Source organism: Dama dama, chromosome 22, assembly GCF_033118175.1.
Source record: "Dama dama isolate Ldn47 chromosome 22, ASM3311817v1, whole genome shotgun sequence".
NCBI lineage: Eukaryota > Metazoa > Chordata > Mammalia > Artiodactyla > Cervidae > Dama > Dama dama.
This window is the reverse complement of record NC_083702.1, coordinates 14,643,799-14,669,500: the sequence shown is the minus strand read 5'-3', so window position 1 is coordinate 14,669,500 and position 25,702 is coordinate 14,643,799. Positions and strand designations below refer to the sequence as shown.

At 46.1% G+C, this 25,702-nt stretch overlaps 1 protein-coding gene across 1 annotated transcript in view; it reads right to left on the bottom strand.

Annotated features, from left to right (window-relative positions):
• Positions 1-7,142, bottom strand: part of GALNT8 (polypeptide N-acetylgalactosaminyltransferase 8) — a 38,048-nt gene extending 30,906 nt beyond the window's left edge. The window contains exons 1-2 of the mRNA XM_061123934.1: positions 7,095-7,142; positions 5,989-6,430 (exon numbers count right to left, since the gene is read on the bottom strand). Of these exons, the coding sequence (XP_060979917.1) occupies positions 5,989-6,430; positions 7,095-7,142 (490 nt within the window). The remainder of the gene's footprint in view (positions 1-5,988; positions 6,431-7,094) is intronic.
• Between the last annotated feature and the right edge of the window lie 18,560 nt (positions 7,143-25,702).

Below are 25,702 nucleotides of genomic sequence, written 5' to 3'. Positions count from 1 at the left end.
AGGGTGCGCTCTCTCTACACATCAAAACAATAGTTATGGAAAGATGACATTTCAAAGTGAAAGGCACTCATTGTACTGAGACCTGGATAATTTTCCCATAGTGCTATGATAGTCCTGGCTTGACCATGTAGGGACGAGAAAACCACCCCCCGACCCAACCTGGAGAAGGGGCTGATGATGGAAGCATGACATCTACCCAAGAATGAGGAAGAAGGTTTTCTCCCCCTCCCCACTTTTCCTTTGATTATAAAACTGTAGCCTGCTAAGTTCTTGTGGAAGCACCCTCTAGCCTACCCACTTTAAGCCTGTCAAGCATCCTATTCTAATCAGTTCAGCTCAGTTCATTTCATTCGCTCTGTCGTGTCCAACTCATTGCGACCCCATGGACTGTAGCATGCCAGGCTTCCCAGAGCTTCCTCAAAGTCGTGTAGATTGAGTCAATGATGCTATCCAACCATCTCATCCTCTGTCACCCTCTTTTCCTCCTGCCCTCAATCTTTCCCAGCATCAGAGTCTTTTCCAATGAGTCAGTTCTTCACATCAGGTGGTCAAAGTATTGGAGCTTCTTCAGCATCAGTCCTTCCAATGAATATTCAGGGTTGATTTCCTTAGGAATGACTGGCTTGATCTCCTTGCAGTGACTTTCAATTCTATTCTATTAAGGGACTCTCAATTCCTATTCTAATAAATTCCATACCTATCACTTTGCCTCTCTCACATGGAATTTTTTCTGCTTTAAGACATAAAGCACCAGAGCTCTTCAAAGGCCCCCAAAATACCCACCTAGTGGTTTCGATTCAAAGGCACTCCACCAGAAGGACTCGCTTAAGGTCCCACCAATGCCCGCTCTGTTGTTTTTCAGTCACTTCAGTTGTGTCTGACTCTTTTCGGCCCCTTGGGCGGTAGCCCACCAGTCTCCTCTGTCCATGAGATTTCCCAGGCAAAAGTACTGGAGTGCGTTGCCATTTCCTCCTCCAGGGGATCTTCTTGGGCCAGGGATTGAACCTGCATCTCATGCACTGGCTGGCAATTCTTTATCACCGAGTTACCAGGGGAGTCCCAGTCCTCCCTTAGAAACACACTAAACTCCAACCAAATTGATGGGATCACCTCTAGCTCATGTAGTACGATCCTGCAAGTTAGAAGAGAGAATCCCTTTTTTGGATGATTGCAGCCCTGGGGTACCAGCTTCAGGAGAGGACGGTCCCACTGTGTAAACCCCTCTGGACAGAGGCAGCTCCACACCACAGCACGCGGTTTGGTGTGCAAAACGTGGGCAGAATTTCAGCTACATGCCTAGCCCCTAAGAGGGATGCAGGGAAACCTGACCAGTGGGAGGAGGGTATTTTTGGAATGTGACCTAAACCTGGCCCGTGAACGAGAAGAGTCAACCACAGAAGGGCCTATGAGACGGAAAGAGGATGGTCAAAGCAAACCTGGAAAGAAAAATAAATGGAGGATCTTTCAGAGAAGGCTCCTGGGAACTAGCTCTCATATTTGCTCAAGCAGAAAATAAAAATGGGAGCGGGATTTTCACACTATTCCAAATCAAATCATATTTTGATTCAAACTCTTCTGTGCTAAGCACGGGGATCACAGAAGGGCCTTGGATTTTCGGGCCTTTAAACTCTCTTATACTCCTCTTTGGAGATTCCCTGGTGGCTCAGATGGTACAGAGTCTGCCTGCAATGCAGGACACCTGGGTTCGGTCCCTGGATCTAGAAGATCTCCTGGAGAGGGAAATGGCAACCCACTCCAGTATTCTTGCCTGGAGGATCTGGTGGACAGAGGAGCTTGGCAAGCTATAGCCCACTGGGTGGCAAAGAGTCACACACGTCTGAGCAACCAACATTTTCACTTTTCACACTCCACTCTGGGGGTTATCTGATCTTCCGCCCTCATTCACTGCTGTCAGTGGGAAATTGTTGACGATGGAAGCGCAGAACCCAGCGGGATGAAGACTGTGTTACTAGACCACCTCCAAGGCCCAAAGGGGACACACCCAAGTGTGTCACTCTGATGGGGCCTTTTAAGAACCCCCAGGGAAGTTCCAGAAAACTGGTTTAGAGTTATCAAGCCCTCCCACAATAGGGATATGATTATCATTATGTGTTTGCTTTGGCTCTTCACAGACTTCATAATTTGCTCAGGTGTCCTTACTGTCATGATTTTCTTCAGTCTTCTCAGGGATAAGGAGCAACCAGAAGGAGGGGTCATTGAACCAGCTTTCCATTTCAGCAAGCCCTTCTGGAAAGAAAAGCATTTGTGATCTGGAAATGGGGTCCAGAAAACACTTTGAAATTCATCTCAGCGGGTAGGGAGTCCCTGACACCACGTCATTTCCGAGTGAATAGAACGTGTAGAGCATAGAGAACAACAAGCAAAGGAGGAACCGGTTGTGCAAAGAAAGAGATGGAAATAAACAGCTCTGGATGGCTTCTCAGGGCACATCGTGTCCCAGCCGGAGGAAAGACTAGCCAGGCTCTTGGCAGAACTCCTGCTATTTTAAGACCTGAGGAGGCTGACACAGGGTGGGTGAGCCAGAGAGCTGGTGTGGTCTGCATGCTCAGCCAAGGAGTGACAGTGATGGCCAAGGTACACAGACATCCTCTGGTGAAATTGCACGGGGAATGTTTGCATAGTCAACGTGCAAACCAGCCAAGGGCTCTCAAAGCCAGGGCCTCGGGAACTGACAATCTTCTCTGTTTTCCCTAACTCTTTCCCCTGGATCACCCTTCTCTTCATCCCTGGCTGCCTGTCCTCTGTTCTCTCCTTCCTACACTCAGTCACTCACTCATCTATTTAATTTCTCTGTGCCAGGCCCAGGGCATAGAGTGGTAAAGCACATCACAAGACACTCATCTACTGAACCGTCCCCTAAGAAACCTTCCCTGGTGGCTCAGACGGTAAAGAATCTGCCTGCAATGCAGGAGACTCAGGTTCGATCCCTGAGTTGGAAAGATCCCTTGAAGAAGGAAATAGCAATCCACTCCAGTATTCTTGCCTGGAGAATCCCATGGACAGAGGAGCCTGGTGGGCTACAGTCTATGGGGTCTGACATGACTGAGTGACTAACACTTTCACTTTGTGAAAACTGCCTTCCAGAAATCTGAACCACAATAACATAAGAGTCTTGTGTTGGGGGATGGAAACCATGCTTCATGCCTCCTTCTCTCTCCCCTCATCTATTTTCCCTTTTTCCCTCCCTATCAATTCTTCCACCCTCCGCCCTGGACATTTTCACTCTGGGCTCCGTTTCTCTGCTCCTCTCTTTTCTCCTCTCTTGTCCCCTCTCCATATCTCCCCTTCTCTGATTTCTTCCCTTCCTTTCCTCTTCCTGTCTGACCTTCCATCTATCCCTCTGCCTCACCCTGAACCCTGACAAGGCTCAGTTCTTGTTTTTTTTGAAAGACACTCCCTAGGCTTCCCTGGTGGTCCAGTGGCTAAGAATCTGCCTGCCAATGCAGGGGGACATAGGTTCGATCCCTGGTCCAGGAAGATTCCACATGCAGTGGAGCAACTAAGCCGATGCATGCATACAACTATTGAGCCTGTGTGCTAGAGCCCAGGAACTGCAGCTACAGAGCCCATGGGCTGAAACTACTGAAACCTGGGTGTCCTAGACCCCGCGCTCTGCAACAAGAGAAGCCACTGCAATGAAAAGCCTGTTCACTGCAACTAGAGAGTAGCCCCTACTCTCCAAAACTAGAGAAAGACTGACTGCAACAACAAAGACCCACCACAGCCAAAATAACTAAAATAAATAAATAAACATAATTATTTTTTTAAAGACACTCCCCAAGGCTATTATGCTAAGTGAAATAAGTCAGGCAGAAAAAGACAAGAACTATATGATATCACTTATATGTGGAATCTAAAAAAAAAATACAATAGACTAGTGAATATAACAAAAGAGAAAAGAGAAATAGACTCAGATATAGAGAACACACTAGTGGTTATCAACGTTTGCGGGCAACACAGGAGTAGGGCAAGGGGAGGCACAGATTGTTACTGGATATAACGTAGGCTCATGCATGTACTGTACAACATGGGGAATATAGCCGATATTTTATAATAAATGTAAGTGAAAAATAACCTTTGAAATTCTATAAAAATTTTAAAAATTAAAAAAAATTAAACAAAAAGAGGAAATTTCCTGGTGGTCCAGTGGCTAAGACTCTGCACTCCCAATACAGGAGGCCTGGGTTTGATCCCTGGTCTGGAAACTAGATTCCACATGCCATGACTAAAAGGTATCACGTGGCATAACTAAAGGTCCTGCATGCTGCGATGTAGATCAGAGATTCTACACACCGCAACTGGGACATAGTGCAGCCAAATAATTAAATAATCATTTTTAAAAAATTAAACAGAAGAAAAAGACACTCCCCACCACCCAGGCTCCACGGGCACACAGCCACACATCTGCGCAGTCGATTCTCTGCTCTCACATTCCAGACCCCTCTCCTCCAGGGCACGAGCATGAGATTCTTATCATGCGGGAAGCCCATGACTCCTGCCTTCACTGGAAGCAGATGCCAAGATACATGAAATTCACAGGAGGTAGAGTTTCATGGTGAGTTTTTAAAAACAAACCCCAGAATTCCTGGGAAGAGGTTAAAATGTTCTGTACCCTGAGGGCATCATCTTAAGTGAAAAAAGCCAAAGACAAATATTATTGGGTCTCATTGATGTGTGGAATCTAAAAAGAATGGGGGGAAATGAGTTCACAGATGCAAAGAACAGGGACTGCCCTGGCAGCGCAGTGGCTAAGACTCCGCACTCACAGCGCACGGGGCCCTGGTTTGATCCTTAGTCAAGGAACTAGATTTCACATGCTGCAACTAAGAGGTCTGCATGCTGCAACTAAAAAAAGATTCTCAAAGATCTTATATGAGGTGCAGTCAAATATATATATATGTATATATATATAGTTTAAAGATACAGGGAACAGATTAGTGGTAGCTAGAGGCAGGGTGGGGGTGAGCAAAGCATGTAAAGAAGGTCAAAAGCTACACACTCCCAGTTATAAAATAAATAAGTCCTGGAGATATAATGTACAGTGCGGTAACTATAGTCAATAATGCTGTATTGTTTGTTTAAAAGCTGGGGACAGAGTCAATCTCAAAAGTCCTCATCCCAAGGAAAAAATGTAGAACCATGTGAGACAGCAAATGTTAATCAGATTTATTTTGACCATTTCATGAAATATACAAATATTGAATCCTTATGTCCTACACATGAAATTAATGTAATCCTATGACTTATTTGAAAAGACCCTGATGTTGGGAAAGATTGAAGGTGGGAGGAGAAGGGGACGACCGAGGATGAGATGGTTGAATGGCATCACTGACTCAATGGACATGAGTTTGAGTAAACTCTGGGAGTTGGTGATGGACAGGGAGGCCTGGTGTGCTGCAGTCCATGGGGTCGCAAAGAGTCGGACACGACTGAGTGACAGGACTGAACTGAACTATATGTCAGTTGGGCTTCCCAGGTGGCACTAGAGGTAAAGAATCTGCCTGCCAATGCAGGAGACTCAGAAGAAACGGGTGCTATCCCTGGGTCAGGAAGATCCCCTGGAGGAGGGCATGGCACCCCACTCCTGGAGAATTCCATGGACAGAGGAGCCTGGAGGGACACAGTCCATGGGGGTGGCAAAGAGTCGGACACAACTGAGCAACTAAGCAGCTGCAGCATATGCCAACTTTAACTCAATTTTAAAAAGAGGTTGACATGTAGGACACATCAGCCAGGGGGCTCTTTCTGCACAGACTTCACCAGGGTGTGTGTGCCCCCCCCTGAGGTGCACACACACACACACACATACACACAGCCTGTTCCCCTCCATCAGCTGCTGGCTCTGAGTCCCACTAATTCTCCCTCCTTTTTCCCTCCACACCCCTTTATTCTGTGCCCCTAAACACACCCTCACAGGCACAGACAGGCACACACACCGTCCCTTTCGAGTCAGTTCTGCTGACTTACTCAGATGCAGCAAATCCGCCTCCAGTCGAGAGAGTCTGTCCATCACTGTCCCATTCTGTTCAGACGGAGCAAAATGCAGCTTCTTCTGATGATCCCCCAGGATCAACTCCTGTACAATCCTCTTGGTGTAAAATATCAGGAGGAGGTTGAGAGCGAAGACCAGCGGCAGCCCAATGCTGAGGACTCTGAGGACATTTCTCCTGAGCATGTTATTCTGTCCCTGGCTCTGCTGCTCCCCGGGGGCCGAGGGGAGTGTCACTGCCCAGGCAGGCTGAGGATCACAATGAGCTGAGCCCGGACTGTGCTGGCTGCATAGAGGATACCCTGCCCGCTGAGCCAGATGCTCTGAGTAGGAAAGCCGCGCTGGGCTGCCTGGTTCTCCCCGGGCAGCGTCAGGCGTGCGGAATGTGTCATGGCAGCCGCCCAAGGATGGGCAAGTCACCTGGGCACACCTTATGCAGAAGTCAGGTTACTGCTTGCTCCCGGAGCCAGCGGAGGCTCTTCTCTCTCGGTTCTGTTTGATTTCCTTTTGGTTCTGAACGTTTCTTCTCTCTGGTAGGAGCCCTTAGGAGTCTCACCGAAAGGGCGTGTGAGGTCTGGACCTGTGAGTGTAGCAGAGAAGAAACAGTAGGAAGGAAGAATCCACTGAGTGAGAAGTTTCTGGACCACGTGCTTTTGGAGAGCAAGGATGGCGTCTGAGATGTCTTTTTCGCCGGTGGCTCAGTGGTAAAGAACCCTCCTGCCAATGCCAGAGACACAGGACATGCAGGTTCGATCCCTGGGTCAGGAAGATCCCCTGGAGGAGGAAATGGCAACCCACTCCAGTATTCTTGCCTGGAGAGTCACATGGACAGAGGAGCCTAGAGGGATACAGTCCGTGGGGTCACAAAGAGTTGGACACGACTGAGCGACTGAGCATGCTTGCATATAGGGTCTTGAAAATTATAGGTCTGCAACAGTTGTCAGTTCAGGAAAACTTCCTGTGGGTTCTACCTAGAAGCAGGTGAGTGAGCTGGAGGGGGCCCACTGGGGTAAGCCCCAGGGTTCAGCCTTGCTTCTCTAGTCACTGCCCAGCTCTGCACACTGGGGTGCTAGCATCCCCTCACCTTCAGCTTCCAGTAACTCTTCTGCCCCACACCTTGCACCCACTGCATGCTTTGGACAAATCACCTGATTATCATCATCACAGATTAACATTTAAAATAGTTCCCCAGGGCTTCCCTGGTGGTCCAGTGGTTAAGAATCCACCTGTCAACGCAGGGGACAAAGGTTCAATCCCCAGTCAGGGGAGATCCCACATGCTTCAGAGCAGCTAAGCGCGTGTGCCACAACTACTATTGAGCCTGCTCTCTGGAGCCCATGAGCCTCAGCTACTGGACTCTGAGTGCCCTAGAGTCTGTGCTCCTCAACAAGAGAAGCCACTGGAATGGGAAGCCCCCGCTCGCCATAACTAGAGAAAGCCCGCATGCAGCAGTGAAGACCCAGCAGAGAAAAAAATAAAATAAATAAATATTTTAAAAATAATAATAGTAAAATAGTTACCCAGAGCCCCAAAGTTTAAAGTTCTTAATTAAGGGTTGAATCGCTTCATAATATCATCCACTCTGTCCCAGGTCCCCAAACACAACACATGCAGATGAGTGTGGATTAAAGCAAAGACACAGGGTTTTAGGAAAAGCAGGTGGAAAGAAAAAGAACCAAATGAAAAGTAATCAGTTCTTTTGTTTTCATCTTGTTTTTCCCTTGCGTTCACATGCAAATTAGAGTCAAAAGAAATTTTAAATGGCTGATTGCTTCCGTTTCTGATGCAAAGTGGAATGGACCCACTTGTCTCTATTCCTCTCCACAAAGAATAACCAAAAGCTCTGGCCACTGTACATCAGACTTTAAAAGGTGGAGAGAATAGAGCAGATCAGCTAGAGATCTTGAGACCTGAGGAAAAATTCAGTAGTGAGTTCCCCGGTTTCACTTTTCAGCTGAGGGGTCCTAGAGTGAACACTGAGAAGTTGCCAACCTGTCCAAGTCAACAGGCAAAGACTATAAAAGCACCGAGAAATGCCTGCTGTTTATACACAAAGGAGCAGTCTAGCAAGACAGAAAGCCTTCAAATAATAACTGCCCTACTCCAGGGATTTCTCTGATGGTCCAGTGGCTAAGACTCTGCACTCCCAGGGCAGGGTGCCCGGGTTCAATTCCTGGTCAGGGAATTAGACCCCACATGATGTGCAACTAAAGATCCCACATGCTGCAACTAAGACCCAGTGCAGCCAAGTAAGCAAAGATTTTTTTAAAAACAAAAACAACAACCAAAAAACTGCCCTTCTCCAGCCAAACAGCCCCGAAAACCCATCACATCAGGACCAGTCATCAACAAAGACCACACGGGAAGCCTTCACTCCTACCCCCCTTCTCCAGCTGTGACAAGGGGCGCCTTCCACCATCTCCCTTTCAGGATGGCGTCAGAGAGCCGTAACTTTTGTCCCTGTTCCCTGTGATGTCAGTATGAACAGCAATGAAGTGTCCCTCTCTCTCTCAGCCAATGTGGTGTCAGCAGAGAGCTCAAGGGGAAACTGAACTTCCTCCCCCTCCACAACAATAATGAGGCCTCCCTCCCCCAGGTGTCAATGGAGGCCAAGTGGGAAGCCTAGACTTTCGCCCCTCCCTGTCATAACGAAGTGGCATCTCCCTTTCCCCACCAGAGCAGTGTCAGAAAGTCCTGCTAAAACAGAAAATTTAAACAAGACACAGAATCTCATGATATAATACCAAAATGTCCAGGATGCAATAAAAAAAAAAAAAAATATGTGCTGTACCAAGAACCAGGAAAATCTCAACTTGAATGAGAAAAGGCAATCAACAGACACTAAAAGCAGTAGGACACAGATGTTGAAACTGTTTTATAAGGGTTTTAAAGCAGCCATTAGAAAAGTACTTTGACAAGCAGTTAACAAACATGCTTGAAAGAAATGAAAAAAATAGTAAGTCTCAGCAAAGAAGTAGAAAATCTCAGGAAAGAAATAGAAGACATAAAGGAGAACCAGATGGAAAATTTTTAACTGGAAAGTAAAATAAATAAAAATTTTAAATGGTTTCTGTCTGTCTGTCTGTTAGTCGCTCAGTCGTGTCCAACTCTTTGCAACCCCATAAACTGTAGCCTGCCAGGCTTCTCTGTCCATAGAATTCTCCAGCCAAGAATACTGGAGTGGATTGTCATTCCCTTTAATTACAATGTCTTAAATCCTCCTGGGGAAAAAAAGTGGTGATTCAATCATTAATAATGTCTGTCTTTTCTTTCCCTTGCATACAACCTCCAGCCAGACAGTAAACATTTCAGAGCGGGTTGCTTTTGTCGATCATAAATGCTGACTTCTTAGAAGGAAATTTCAGCCCCCTTCCATACTTCACCACTAAAATTTCTGCTCGTTCTATGATCACTAAAGGATAGTATGTCCTCAATAGCTTAAACTGTACCCTATCTTAACCAGTTACAAACATCTGCGTAATTTCAGAGGATTCATTCATTTGACAAGGAATAGGGTTGATGACAGTGGCTAAGAAAAAGCTTATTTGTGGATTGTGAGCAAGTGTTGGAAGGAAAGAGAAAATAAATCTCTTGTAAGTGGTAGGACCAGCCCGCGGTAGGCACTGGGTGCTTGTGATCTCATCTGGCCTTCATAACTACCCTGTGATGGGAGGACTATTACTCCACATCACAGATAAGGAAGCAGAATCAGAAGGTAAGCACTCTGGATTAGGTTGTACTTGGTTTCAGCTTTTTAATCATACTTTTTTATGCTATGGGGCTTCCCTGGTGGCTCAGCTGGTATAGAATCCACCTGCAATGTGGGAGACCTGGGTTCGATCCCTGGGTTGGGAAGATCCCCTGGAGAAGGGAAAGGCTACCCACTCCAGGATTCTGGCCTGGAGAATTCCATGGACTGTTACAGCCCATGGGGTTGCAAAGAGTCAGACATGACTGAGCATCTTTCACTTTTTTATGCTGTAGTTTGGGGGATTAGTACAGATAAACTGCAGAGTTTTTCTTTTGCACAGATATCCATGTTCTAATGTCCTTCCTGACCTCCTGGACTGGTTGCCTATATATTTGTCATTATGGTAAAGTGTATGTATGATGCAGAAACAAGAGTTCCAAGGCAACAGTTGTTCACTTCAACTGCTTAGCCAGGAGTGGGACTATAAGATTGTAAGATGCCTTCCCTCACCACCCCCAAAATCATAAGGTGAGCCAAATTGTTGAGTAAGAAATTCACTTTAAAGATGGCCTTTCCCATTGATAATCAAGAGGCTTAGACAAGTTTTTCCACCAGAACAACAGAGGAAAGAGAATCACACTGCAAAATTAGCACTGTAAAATCTAACGCATATGTACATAATTAGGAAGAGCCAATGGTGTAATCAATGCAATTGATAAACATTTAACTTTGAGAAATAGTAGAGCAACAGGATTCCTTGCAATTAGTTCATCAGTTCTGAGTGCTTATCAAAGAATAGAGTTGGGCCAAGGAAAAAAAATAGCCTTAAAAATGGACCAATATAGATGGCAGAACAAAGCAACATAAGAAGAGAGGATCTGGACTCACAACCAAAACATGTCTGGCTTTTCTCTTTGTTTTTTTATCACATCTGGTTCTGAGTTTCATCAGAGACCTAGCCAGAAAGTCTTGGCCATTATTATCAGAACTAGAGTAAATGTAAGTTTTATGTAATTGTCCATGCCCAGACTTGTCCATGTAATTCACTTTCATAAACCTTTAAACTCAGTTCTTCAAATGTTATCTGATGGATGATATTTGAAGCACGATCTTAGTTACCAGCTGCCACCTGCCAGCAACAGCTCAGCTTCTGTTTCATTTAGGCATTCCAGTGAGACTTTAAATAATTCAAGGTGAAACTATCCTTTTGAAAAAAAAATATATGGAAGAAGCACTAAGGAAAAGATATTCAACCAGACAAGTGCTGGTTAGTTTGTTGGGTTTGAGAAAGTGGTATCTCTACCTTACGTTGAATCTACTGAAGATTCAGCTGAAAACAAGGACTTCCCAGGTGGTTCAGTAGTAATGCATCCACCTGCCAATGCAGGAGACAAAGACATGTGGGTTTGACCCCTGGGTCAGGAAGATCCCCTGGAATAGGAAATGACAACCCACTCCAGTATTCTTGCCTGGAAAATTCCATGGATAGAGGTGTTTGACGGGCTGCAGTCCATAAGGTCACAAAGAGTCAGACCCAACTGAGCACACACATGCAGTTGAAAACATATAAGAAAAGACCACAATGCTTTAAAAAAAAAATTCTGGAATCAATGTCTGCTTCCAGCTGTGACAGAGTATTTGGAATCAGATTGTCCCTCTTGACAAGACTATAAAACTGAACAAAATATATGAGACACTGGTTTTCAGGCAGTAGGCAACAATTAGCTGTGATCCCTAAGAGAACGGAAACATGAGATGAACCCTACATTTACCCCCATCTCTCAATCTGGAGACCATTTTGCAACCATGGAGTAAGATAGTAAGCCCCAAGCAGAATCAGAGAGCAGAGTTTGGCAGTTGCTAAAGCATCTGTAAATTTCAGGGCAGGGAACCAAAAAGTTAAAGGAGCTACATAGAAAGAGGAAGATTTCTGAGGAGTCCCTCCAGATTCCCAGACAAGGGAATGAGCCAGGGAGAAACTCCACAAGGTCTAGTTAGCAAACTGCTACAGGCCTGAGGCATAACAAAGATGCTAGAGATCATACAGTCTTGGTAGATAGAGGAATTCTGGCTGAGTCACAAAGAAGACATCTTAGTAAAAACACCCTGAGTATTCTGCTAAGACAGTAGGAAAATCACTGCTTACATGTAAGAACCATGCCCAAGGATAAAGAACACTCTAATCTCATCACTTCATCGCAAATAGAGGGGAAAACAGTGAAAACAGTGGCTGACTTTCTTTTTCTGGGCTCCAAAAGCATTGCAGATGGTGATTGCAGCCATGAAATTAAAAGATGCTTACTCCTTGGAAGGAAAGTTATGACCAACCTAGACAGCATATTAAAAAGCAGAGACATTACTTTGTCAACAAAGGTTTGTCTAGTCAAGGCTATGGCTTTTCCAGTGGTCATGTATGGATGTGAGAGTTGGACTATAAAGAAAGCTGAGTGCCAAAGAATTGATGCTTTTAAACTGTGGCGTTGGAGAAGACTCTTGAGAGTCCCTAGGACTGTAAGGAGATCCAACCAGTCCATCCTAAAGGAGATCAGTCCTGGGTGTTCATTGGAAGGACTGATGTTGAAGCTGAAACTCCAGTACTTTGGCCACCTGATGTGAAGAGCTGACACATTTGAGAAGACCCTGATGCTGGGAAAGATTGAGGGCAGGAGGAGAAGGAGACAACAGAGGATGAAATGGTTGGATGGCATCACCGACTCAATGGACAAAAGTTTGGGTAAACTCCGGGCGTTGGTGATGGACAGGGAGGCCTGACATGCTGCAATTCATGGCGTCGCAAAGAGTCAGACATGACTGAGCGACTGAACTGAACTGAACTGAAAACCCACTCTAACAGAGACCAAAACAAGTCTCAACAGTATCAAGGTAAGTTTCCAGTATATTGACAGTCAGAACAAAACTCAACATTCTTTAAAGGAAAACAACATGAACAAGATGCTTTACAAGGATTCATTCAGTGCTCCCTTCGGCAGCACGTATACAAGGATTCATTCACAAGGTCAAGGATACAATTGCAAATTCCTGAACATATGGAGAAGAAGAAAAATGTGACCCATTAAAACACAAGTCAACAGAAACTGACAGAAGGTGACTCACATGTGGTCATTCAAACACTAGGACTTAAAAATGGCTATTATAAAAATGTCCAAGAACTTAAAGAAAGAGATGGGCATATGAATGAAGAGGTGGTGAACTCTCAATGAAAAAAGTAGAAACTCTAAAAAAGAACCAAATGAGAATTCTAGAATTGAAATTTATAAGTATCTGAAATTAAAAATTTACCAGGTGGACTTAATAGCAGACTGGCAACTTGAGACAAAAAGGTCATAAATTTCCAGATCTATCAATAGAAATTATCCAATGTGAAGGGAAAAAAAAGATAAAAAATGATTTTTAAAATCATTTTCTTGAGCTGCAGTCTCTTCTTCTTTGTTTCATTTCCTTTCATGCATCTCTTTGGCTGTCTCTCTTTCCTTTGAATGTCCAGCTCAGCAGAGAGCTTTCTGGTCTACTGTAGACCACTTATTAGAACATCTTGGCATCTTCCTCCTCCATATTTGTAGGTTTTTCTTTTCTTTAATTGCCCTTTTCAATCTTTCACTGTGTGTTCCAGGTATTATTTTCCTGCCTGAATTATATGCGGGGCCCTTGCCTTATTCTCCTGATCCAGTTGTTGTTGCTTGTTGTCTAGTTGCAAAGTCATGTCCAAACTCTTTGCGACCCCATGGACTGTAACCCACCAGGCTCCTCTGTACATGGGATTCTCCAGGTAAGAATACTGGAATGGGTTGCCAGTTCCTTCTCCAGGGGATCTTCCCCACTCAGGGATCAAACTAGGGCCTCTCACACTGAAGGCTTTTCTCACTTGGATTTGTTCTTCACTTAAGGCTTGGATGGCTTTATCACTATCTAGGAGGACTTGTTTTGTGAAATTAGTCAATTAGTTTTGTGAAATTTACTCTACTTTAATCATAATATCTGTTGTCCCTATCAGTTCAGTTCAGTTCAGTTGCTCAGTCATGTCCAACTTTTTGCGACCCCATGAATCACAGCATGCCAGGCCTCCCTGTCCATCACCAACTCCCAGAGTTTACTCAAACTCATGCCCATTGAGTCCGTGATGCCATCCAGCCATCTCATCCTCCTGCCCCCAATCCCTCCCAGCATCAGGGTCTTCTCAAATGAGTCAGCTCTTCGCATCAGGTGGCCAAAGTACTGGAGTTTCAGCTTCAGCATCAGTCCTTCCAATGAACACCCAGGACTGATCTCCTTTAGGATGGACTGGTTGGATCTCCTTGCAGTCCAAGGGACTCTCAAGAGTCTTCTCCAACTATAAAAGGTACGAATAAGGCAGCAGTATACTCATACCATTGAAACACAGACCTTATCCACCTAGCATGTAAATAAGGTAGATTTACCAGGGCTTGTTGTGGGTTAGGTTTTATGGTGCCATGGGCAAAAGTGAATCCCAGTGTGCCATGGCCTACCCCGCCGATTGGCAACCAAGGCCAAAGGTTAGGCCCACAAAGCCACTAGGTTCCATTGGGCGCTACCCAGCGGATTCCAGGGTTATATTTCCAATCAGAGCCTGGCCAATGGATGGACTGGTTGGGGTGGTATGTGACCTCAAATGTTCATTTACGTTGTTTGGGAGATAGGTACCCCATATATTTTAGTTCTTTTGGGTCTAATGGACAGTCACCAAACCCTACCCTTTGTTCTTTTTGTGCCCAGCATATAGCGGTGGGAGTAATTAATTGACTCTTTTCTGGGGTCATCCAGAACTATTCATCCCAGACTTGGTATAATTGTTCAGCATACCTAGAAACCTATCCTCCCTTGCCAGTCAGGGTGTTCTTTTCCTTTTTGTTCTTTAAATATGAGGTAGGTGCCCAATACGCTACTCATTGGAAAAGACCCTGATGCTGGGAGGAATTGCGAGCAGGCAGTGCAGTTCTGAGATTCTGTCCTGCATAGGGAAGAGAGGCGGGGAACCAAGAAATATTTTCCAATTAGCTCCTCCAGTTTATTGTGGCCTAGGTGGGTCGCTTGGTGTTTTGGCTTACCAGAGTGGGTGCCAACTCCTCCGGTACCAACAATTTGCCACTTGGCAATTCTCACCATCCCTTTTTAGTCTTGACTTTGGCTAGTTGGTTTTGGGCTTCAGTGTATTTTTGAGAGTCTAGTGTTAGCTCAGGCAGCTCCACCAATACGAGAGCTTTAATAGGGGCTTCACTTGTCACCGCCAAACCCTGGGCTGCTTGTTTAGTGGTCTTATCTGCCAGTCTGTTTCCCCGAGCCCGGGGGATATCCTCTTTTTGATGTCCTCGGCAGTGTATGACTGCAACCCTTTCTGGTTCCCAGGCAGCATCTAATAGGGTCTTAATTTCTTCCTTATTTTTCACTAGCTGTCAAAAGCCCTCTCTCCTTACACAGAGCCCCGTGTACATGGAGTGTGGCAAAAGCCTACCTGGAGTCTGTGTAAATGTTTGTCTTCTTACCTTCTGGCAGTTGGAGGGCCTGGATTAGAGCATATAGTTCAGCCTGTTGAACGGATCATTGTGATGACTAAGAGCTAGCCCCAACGATGGTTTCTCCCATGACTACTGCATATCCCCACAGTCCTTGTCCTCGTTTCACCAGGCTGGTGCCATTAGGGTACAGGACCAAATCTGGGTCTGGGATTGGCTGGTCTCTCAAGTCAGGTCTGCTGGCATATTTCCTTGCAATCATGTAAGGGCCCACCTTCTCCCACAGGAAGGAGAGTGCCCGGATTCAGGGCCTGACAAGGCTCAATGGTAACATAGGGGTTTTCACATAATAGTCCCTGGTATTGAGTAATCCGGGATGTTGACAGCCATGTATGGGGGTGCCCTCGCAGGAGACTGTTGACCTCATGTGGGACTTTTACGATCAAATCTTGGCCCAAAGTCAGCTTGGTTGCCTCCCGGACCAGTAAGGCAACTGCAGCAACTACCTGTAAGCATCCCGGACACCCAGTGGCAACATTTGTCCAGCCGTTTCGGGAGATAAGCCATGGATCTGTCCCATGTCCCCACGGTCTGGGACAACACTCCCATAGCCACCTTGTCCTCTTCAGTCACTTTTTAAACAGTCCTTTTCTGTTTAAAGAATAAACAGCTTAGCAAGGTCTGGCAGGCCCAAGGCGAGTGCTGACGTCATTGTACTGGGTTTGAGTTCTATTAGCATTGAGACTTGTTTTGCGTGCCTGGGGACGTTGTCTTTCACCCAGACCTCAGGGAATTGTTGAGTTAACTCTCTCTCTCGACTGTTTGGCCTGTCCAGTTTCCCTTCTGGGAGATCGGGCAACCTCCATTCATCTTGAGGGGTTACCAAGAGGAAGAATAAACAGGTGGTTGAGCCCATTCTAAGAGGTGGTTGAGCCCATTCGAAAAGAGGGTCTTTCGTTGGGGGAAAGGTCACTTGTGCCCCCAATTTAGACAGCAAGTCTCTTCCCAACAAAGGTACTGGGCATTCAGGGATGTATAAAAATTCATGAGTCACTTGGTGTCCCCTCATCTGACATTTTTGGGGTAGGCTTGAGCCACAAAGGCTGCATTTATAACCCAGCAGCCTCTGGCTCTATTGGTGTATAAAGCCTACAGGCCTCACACAGTCTTTCGTGGAACTCAGAGGGTGATTCGCTTTCCCTTTGAATCACTTTGGAGGGTTTTGCCCCACTTACAGGTTTTTCAGGCCCCGCTCTTGAGACCTTGTAAAATAGCCTCCTGATATCTCTTCAGGGGGCCCATCCCTTCCTCTGTGTCACAGTCCCAGTTGGGCCTCTCATCCGGGGTGGCTGGTTCTGCCCATCGCTGCAGGTTTGTGGTACCCTCCGGTGCCATTTCTCTTAACCATTTTCTGGCCTCAGTTAGGATCCTCTGTCTTTCCTCAGGGTTGAAAAGGGAGACTAGTAGTTGGATTATGTCATCCCACGTAGGGCAGTGGGTTCGAAAAACAGTCTCCCTTAGGCTAATCATGGCTTGTGGCTCCCCCGAGTATGGTGGAGTGTGTCTCTGCCTATTTAATACATCTGTAGAGGAAAATGGCTGGTAATAATAGGCTACAGGGGGGCTGATGGTAGTGCCCACATGCGTCCTGAACAGGAGGCTGTTGTAGCTCTCTGAGGGGCATCTGTAGTGGGGTTCTTTGCCCCTGTTCCTTGGCAGAGCATAGCCTCTGTCTAATTCACGTGTTTTCTTCCCTCTTCCCATCAGTACTCACCAGGAGAGGTGGATACAATCTAGGAGGTCCGGCTGAGGTGGAATCCTGGGGGCATTGATCAGAAGTCTCCATCGCTGGGAATCGGAGCCTGCAGAAACGGTGGCTCTACGATCTCCAGGAGAGCTGGTGGAAGAGCAGTGGCTGCTGCAGGAACTTCACCTGGCCCTGGATCGGGCATTAGGGCAGCCTCTGGTCCTAGTGGAGCACTGGGAGGCAGGCGCGTCATTACCCCGTATGGGGGAGGGGTCAGGTCATCCCCATCCAAATCCTGTAGAATTTCCTTTTTTATCATCAGTCAATTTTTGTGCCATTAATATTTTTCCCTTTCCCTTCTGGATATAGAACCTTATCCAAGTAGGAGGGTCTTGAGCTAACCCTAGCCATAAGTCAATACATGGATATTGATCCGGGTGTCCCGGCTCTCCTGTGACTACTGTATAGACTGCTTTCACTATTTTTAAGTTCATGGTGTTCTCTGGTGGCCATCCTACTCCCATAGGGGGCCATTCGACCTCACAGTGTAGGTGGAAGCAGTTAGGCGTCACCTTCACCCCATAGTCTCCTCCAAATTCCATCTTTAAATTTTTAATCATGCACTCCAATACAGTTGCCTTAGATTCACTTCCCCCTATCTTGTTTACCTTCTCAGACCTTCTTCTACTTTTCCTTTTCGTTCTGTCTACAAAGTTCTCAGTACCCTGTGTACTTCTGATATTCCCACTCAATGAGACACTTAAATTGCCATTCCGCCTCCTTCCTAGCCGGGGTGAGAAGAGCCTTACCTGCCAGATCCCAAAGGGAGAAGAGGGATCGGCATGTCTTCACCTGCCGGTCAGCACGGCCAAACCAGAACACCACGTGGTCCAAGACTGTTTGTCCCTTAACTTATAAAGTCCCTTCTGCTTTGGTAGGGTTGATCAGGTACAGATGAAAACACAGATGGGTTAACTATCCCACGCCCCAGGCCGTCTCTGGAAAAGCCAATTTGTACTCACTTACGTATCCCCCCTCCTTCCAGCCTGACAACTCCGAGGGGGTCAAGAATTTCACAGCAGATGGGACACCTCCTTGATGAGGGAAGACTGTGAGCACATAAGGACCAAGTTTTTTCTCCTAAAAACCCCTGGCGATTACTTGGTAATAATTTTCTCCAAGACGGCGTGGACACCATCTCCTGAATGACATTCACAAATTTCCTTCCTAAGCCCTACCAAGCTCGTCGACCTGTGTACCAAGCAGTCGCCGCCACCTGCCTATTCCAGGCTCCTGTGGGCCCGAGCCCCTTCTGGTCCCTCCCAGGGGGGTGATCAGGGCCCCTCTTCCACCCTGCCGGGTGGGTGGGTCCCTCCTCGCCTGAGCGCTCAGTTCCCCTGCTGCCGTCCACTACCTGCTAACGTGAAAGGTCTGGCCGTTGAGAAGCAGAGTCCTTCCAGAAGGGCGGGCAGCCTCCCCACCTCTAGAAGATTCAAGCCGCAAGGCCTCAGAGTCCCAAATGGGACTTGTCTCCTCAAAGTGAGGAGTTTCCTGGCCCAAGCACCAAATGTTGTAGCCAAGCATTCCGGGAAACAAACTCACTCAGAAGGACAATGTAGATAGTGGAGTGCAGTTTATTACACCAGCGGGCCCAAGGCAGAGTCTCCTCTTAGCCAAGGACCCCGACCAGTTTTTGTTAAAACCTTATATACCCTAAGTGTACGTGCTCAAACCCCCCTCCCCAAATTCCCTGAAACTAGTCTGGACAAAGGAAAAGAAAGATACAAAGTTAACCTGTGATTTGTATGCCTTAAGCCTAGATAGTTAATAGTGGACAATTATCAATAGGCCTATGGCCATACCCCAATAAGCATAACAGAATTTATGATTCTATGCAGTTACACAGATAATTAGGGTATTTTTTTAGGTGACGGACAGTCTAGGTACGAGCCCTGGGACTCTTCCATAGTCGGCGGCGGGGGGTCTGGTTTTCCAGTTGGAATGTTGTTTTCATAAATACTGAGCATATAGCTCAAAGTCCACAGTCCGGCCAAAGATGGAGTCCTGCTTTCAAGATTGAACCTGTTCTGTCTGTTTCCTCCTTCAGAAGGACTCCATAGGTTTGTGGTGGTGGTGGTGTGCGTGACCTCCTGTGTGATGGAATGAGTGGACATTGTTATTGAAACCAGGCAGGACCCGCCGGTGCCTTCCGCAGGACCATAGCCCCTCTGGGTCCCGTTTCTTGTTTGTGGGAAGAAGCTTTAGTCTCCTAAGCCTTCTCTGAGTTCCAGAGAGCAGTCTCAAGCAGTTACAGATTAGGGAAGTGAGGCGACACAGAAACAAAGAGAAAGCGACACAGAAACAAAGAGAAAGCAGTTAAGCAAGAAAAGTAATGAGATCCTAAACAATAGTTCAAGGATAAAAGAGAGCCCTATGCCTTCCCAAGGGATGTGCATAGCCACTGGACACCTATCTTTGAGTTGTCTTACTGAACCTGAGACTGCTGCCCCCCACCCAGGTGGAAGATGCTGACGACATGCGGACCACCAGCACGGTGACCCCAGATGGGTTGGGACCAGACGTCTGATGATTAAGATTCTCCAAACATCACTTTGTCAAACTCTCCAGCAACCAATCAGAAGAAAGACCGCAAGCTGCAACGCTCACCCAAAATATTGCCCTTAAAAACCCTTCACTGAGGACTTCCCAGGTGGTCCAGTGGTTAAGACTCTGCGCTCCCAAGGCAGGGGGCACAAGTTTGATCCCTGGTCGGGGAACTAAGATCCCACATGCCTCTTGGTGTGACCAACAAATTAATTGATTAAAAGAAACCCACCTCTGAAAGCCATCAGGGACTTTGGGTCTTTGGAGCATGAGTTGCCCATTCTGCTTGCTTGGTGCCCTACAGTAAACACTGTTTTTTCTTTCACCCCAACCTGGTGTCAGTAGATCGCATTACTGCTTTGCAGGGGAGGAGGCCCCAATCCAGGTTTGGTAACACTGTTTCCAAGACTCGTGGGAGGCAGCCTGGCTGTAGAGTGCTTCTGGGACAGCTATTGCTAATGATTATTAACTATTGCTGTGATTTCTCTAAGCCATCTTTAATGTTGCCACAGTGGGATTATTCTTGGTGGGAGGGGGCGGGAGGGGGGGAAGAAAGGCAATGTTTGAAAAAACTTTATTAGGCATTTTGTCCTATTTCTAGTTCTTTAGGAATAGACTCTCCCTCCATCTCTCAGGAGTTACGAAATAGAAATTTTCTCATACCTGGATTTCTCTGGTGGTCCAGTGGTTAAGAATCAGTCTGCCAATGCAGGGGACACAGGTTCTAGCCCTGGTCTGGGGAGATTCCACATGGTTCGGGGCAACTAAGCCCATGCAGCACATGCAGCCCTGCACTTTTGAGCCCACGAGCCAGGACTACAGCACCCCACAAGCCCTAGAGCCCATACTCTGCAGCAAGCAAAGCCACCGCATTGAGAAGCCGGAGCACCGCAACTAGAGAGTAGCTCCCCACTAGCGACAACTGCAGCAAGGCCGTGGCACTGAAGATCCAACACAGCCAAAAATAAATAAGTAAATAATTTTTTAAAAGGAGCGCCTCTCCTTTAAAAACGTTTTTTTGTTTTTTTCTCACGCCTTTTGAGGAAGGCAGCGTGACCCAAAATAGGAGACAGGGTGCATGCATCTCAGTTGTCTGTGTGCCAATGATTGTCATCTCGGCTGATTTAGTGCAGATTCTAAATCTGGCTGATATCTTCTGCAAGTAATGGCATGAATTTCAAACTGGTCGAGTGGCTCTTTGAGAGGCTCCGAGCTTCAGGGCAGAGGTGGGTCCTGGGAAACCACTTGATTCCCCTCCCCTGTGTGTCTCTTCCCTCTCCCCTCTGCTGTGATGTCCTCCTGGCCTGCTCCGTCTGGTCTGGGCAGTTTGCCATCAGCCCACTCTCCTCCCAGCTACTCAGGCTAGTTCTACCTTTCCGGGAGCATGGATTTTTTAACCCTATAGCTATAAAGGGTTTTTCCCACTATCCTCTGAGAAGACCAAGGACCCCATACAGATGCATTCAGGGCTGATTGTAAGACCAGAAGGGGGACAGCAGGTCAGCAGGGGCCCTGTCCCCTTCAACGCTTCCTGCCTTCAGAAAGTATGTTCTGCTTTTAGTTTGTTCTTTAGTCACTAAGTCGTGTCCCACTCTTTTGTGACCCCAGGTGCTGTAGCCCGCCAGGCTCCTCTGTCCATGGGATTTTTCCCAACAAGAATACTGGAGAGGGTTGCCATTTCTTTCTCCAGGGGATCTTCCTGACCCAGGGATTGAATCCACATCTCCTGCATTGGCAGGCAGTTTCTTTACCGCTGAGCCACCAAGGAAGCATCTTGCTTTTACCTGTTTCATATATTCGCAGCCAAAGAAGGAAGATTTCTATTGAAAAAAGTGTTACAGTTCTCCAAAACGAGATATTGAAACCAATAACATTCTAATGTTGGAAGATGGTCTTCCTAGGATGCTGCTGCTAAGTCACTTCAGTAGTGTCCGACTCTGTGTGACCCCATCCCTAGGATTCTCCAGGCAAGAACACTGGAGTGGGTTGCCATTTCCTTCTCCAATGCATAAAAGTGAAAAGTGAAAGTGAAGTCGCTCAGTCATGTCCGACTCTTCGCGACCCCATGGACTGCAGCCTACCAGGCTCCTCCGTTCATGGGATTTTCCAGGCAAGAGTACTGGAGTGGGGTGCCATTGCCCTCTCTGCTTCCTAGAATAATCGTGATGAAAACCATATTTCCAGAAACTTCTGCTTATTTCTCCAACCATATTGTTTCCCTACTTGTTTAAAGAATATTTACTTATTTATTCTTACTTAGGAAGATCCTCTGGAGGAGAAACTGGCAACCCACTCCAATATTTTTACTTGGGAAATCCCACGGACAGAGGAGCCTGATGAGCTACAGTCCAAGAGTTGCAGAGTCAGACATGACCGAATTGACTTAGCATGCACTTACTCTTGGGCATAAATATTTCATCCTTATCTGAGGAAGAACTTTTGATTAAAACTTTCTTGTAGAAAATACACAAACGTATATATATATATAAAACCAAAAAACTGTTTATCATTTCAATCAAGGGATTTGCCTGGTGGTCCAGTGGTTAGGACTCCTAACCCCAGTTTTCACTCCTGGGTCTTTGACTCAATCCCTGGTAGGGGAACTAAAATCCTGAAAGTCCCACAAAGTGGTCAAAACCAGAGCAAACCAGTCTCAGTCAAATGACAAACCTTGTCCTCGTGCTTCAGGCTGGTCCTTCCATTTCCAGTTTACCCAACCCACACTGGCAACAGTGTTTAAATATCATCATGCCCTGGCAATGCTCTTTAAAAATAACTAAGACTGCTTTTTGTAATTAATTTATTTGCTATTATTTATTAGTTTTGTTATTATAAAAATCAGATATGCTCATTGAAGAAACCTTATAAAATAGAGAGAAGCTAAATCAAAAAGAAAGAATTCAAGACACCTATAATCCCAACACCCGGTGAGAACCAGTGAGGACATTTTGATTATACCCTTGCAGTCATTTAACAATAAAAATGGGATCGTGTGAAGTTTTAACTTACTTTTCTTTTTCAATTTAATGATATATTTGCATATCTTTCAATTTAGCACTCTTCAGAAACCTTATTTTGAATAGCAGAATGCGATTTTACCGTAGCCATTCATTCAAGCCTTGATAGTTGGCAGTTATTTCCAATTTTCTACAACTATGAACAATGCAACAATAAATGTCTTTGAAGCACAATTTAATTTTTTGCCTACATCCAAGATTATTTCCCCAAGGTAAATTCTTTGCAGTGTGATTTTTGTACATATTCCCAAACCGCTCTTCATTTCATTTTGTGTACCATCACCCCACTCTTCCAGCAGTATAGAGAAGTACCCATATCACTGCTCTGTGAAAATTTGTATAATCATAATAATGCTTATTATTATTTACTGATATGATACACAGGAAATATATTATTGTCATTTACACTTGTATTTCTTTGTTTACTAATTATATTGCCCTTTTTCATAGAATAACAAGTCGAATGTGTGTGTGTGCACATGTGTGTGTTAACACCTTCTGCGTGTTGGAGCTGGGGAGGTTTGGTATTAACTACCTGATGACCATCAGCACACAGTCCCAGGCCTCCTAGAGCCTCAGGACCAATAATGCTTACCCCTGTGACACCTGCTGACTTACCCCTGTGACACCTGCTGACTTACCCCTGTGACACCTGCTGACTCACCATTGCCCATTACTTTGCCCACAAAGGTCCGTCTAGTCAAAGCTATGGTTTTTCTAGTAGTCTTATATGGATGTGAGGGTTGAACCATAAAGAAAGCTGAGCGCTGAAGAATGGATGCTTTTGAACTGTGGTGTTGGAGAAGACCCTTGAAAGTCCCTTGGACTGCAAGGAGATCCAACCAGTCCATCCTAAAGGAGATCAGTCCTGAATACTCATTGGAAGCACTGATGCTGAAGCTGAAACTCCAATACTTTGGCCAGCTGATGAGAAGAACTGACTCATTTGAAAAGACCCTGATGCTGGGAAGGATTGAAGGCCGGAGAGAAGGGGACAACAGAGGATGAGATGGTTGGATGGTATCACCAACTCACTGGACGTGAGTTTGAACAGACTTCAGGAGTTGGTGATGGACAAGGAAGCCTGGTGCGCTGCAGTCCATGGGGTTGCAAAGAGTTGGATATGACTGAGCGACTGAACTGAACTCTCAACTTTAGGTTGTGAATATATGTTTTTATGGAGGAGGAAATGGCAACCCACTCCAGTATCCTTGCCTGGAAAATTCCATGGACCGGGAGCCTGGCGGGCTACAGGCCATTGAGTCGCAAAGGGTCGGACGTGACTGAGCACGCATGTGTGTGTTTTTCATCGACAGCATTGCTGTTGGTTATCTACAGCTTACAGAGTTGCAAAGCAGCTGCCTGGAGTTAGAATCAGCTAAACTGGACCTGTGTGTGCTCATCCAGTCTAAAGTCCAGAAAACGCAGCTTTCCACAGAAGCACAGAATTCCCCACACCCTTCTGCTTCCCCTGTCCTGTTTGGCCTGCCTGGTCCCAGAAGTGTTTGTCCACCCAGATCCTCTAGAGCTGTCATTTCTCTTGTTTTTACTCAATTTCTTCAGTGATAGAATGCAAAGATTGGACTAGATAATCTCTAAATTATTTTACAACTCTTTAATTCAAATTTCTTAGTGCAGCTTCCACCCAACACCCTCCAACACACATTACCTGCATAAATTATTCATCCTTATTCACTTCCTTATCAGTGAGCAGGAGCTCTTTCATTAGTGCTAAGGCATTAATGGGTGACGTTTCATTAATATGATACTTATCTTCTGACTTCCCTGGTGGCTCAGATGGTAAAGAATCTGCCTGCCATGCAGGAGACCTGGGTTTGATCCCTGGGTCTGGAAGATCCCCTGGAGAAGGAAATGGCAACCCACTCCAGTATCCTTGCCTGAAGAATCCCATGGACAGAGGAGCCTGGTGTGCTACAGTCCATGCAGTCGCAAAGAGTCAGACACAACTGAGCAACTGAGAACATATGAGCATGCTCAAGTAGGTGCCTTGACCTGTCTTCAACTTTCCCTTCTGTCCCCTCCACCTCCCACTCACCCCACAGCCTTCTAAAATGTAAATCTGGGCCTGTGTTTCTCCCGAGAATCCATAAGATTTTCCTGGAAGGTCAGAACCAGCTCAACTACTTGCTAATTGTATAAGGTACTGTCATTAAGCGGCTCTTTCCATCATTTCAAAAATAGGGACACTCCCTCCCACAAGAAAGGTGGCTGTTTGTTCAGGAAATGAATGTGTGAATTCAGTCACGGCATTGCTACTGAAAGGATTAGAGCTCGCACTCACTTACAGTTTACTGTGGGCCAGGCTCAGCATTTTAGACCTATTATCTCACTTAATTCCTCACCACAATCCTCTGATGTAGTGTCTGTAGCTATTATTATCATTATTTTCACTTTACAGACAAGGATATTGAGGTTGAGAAAGGTTGGGAATTTATCCAAATCTCACAGCTAGGGAGTGGAGTTTTGCACAGAGCTTACTAAATCACTGGGCATCACTCCCAAGGTAAGGGTTAAATTCCTCCCTCCTCCCCTCCCCCCGTCCCTAACCCTGCCCACCACTGTAACCACCTATGCTCCCACACCCCAGGGCATCTCTGAGACCCAGAGCATTGCTCACACAGTTCTCTTCACTCCCAGTGGCTGCTCCCTCCTCACACAAGCTCGTACCTGCCCCCTAGTTATCCTGGAGACAGCTTTACAGATCCACTTCTGGTAGTGTTCCCGAACTCTGTCTGCAAGTCTCTTCTCCACACTCTTTACACCTTTGCCACAGTCCCTTCCACTCTAGGACTTGGTAACTGTCCTTAGGCTAAGTTCGAAGAGCCAAGCAAAGCCAAGGGAGATATGCAGGAGGCCCGGGAAGACAGGACTTTAGAGTGTGGTATAGGAACTTAGAATAAGGTCACAGGGTAAGTAGATTTGTTGCATTAAAGGTACAATGATTCATGCAGGTAAAGTGTAAATGACACAGATAATGATTCATGCAGGTAAATGGTAAATGGGGTGGTTGAAATCAGCTTTGATGATTAAATCACATGCAGCTTGAAACCAGAGAATGTGGGCTACAAGAGCACCCCTCAGAGAGCAGGATTCCAAGTCCCTTTAGGAAGAGCCCCTACGGAC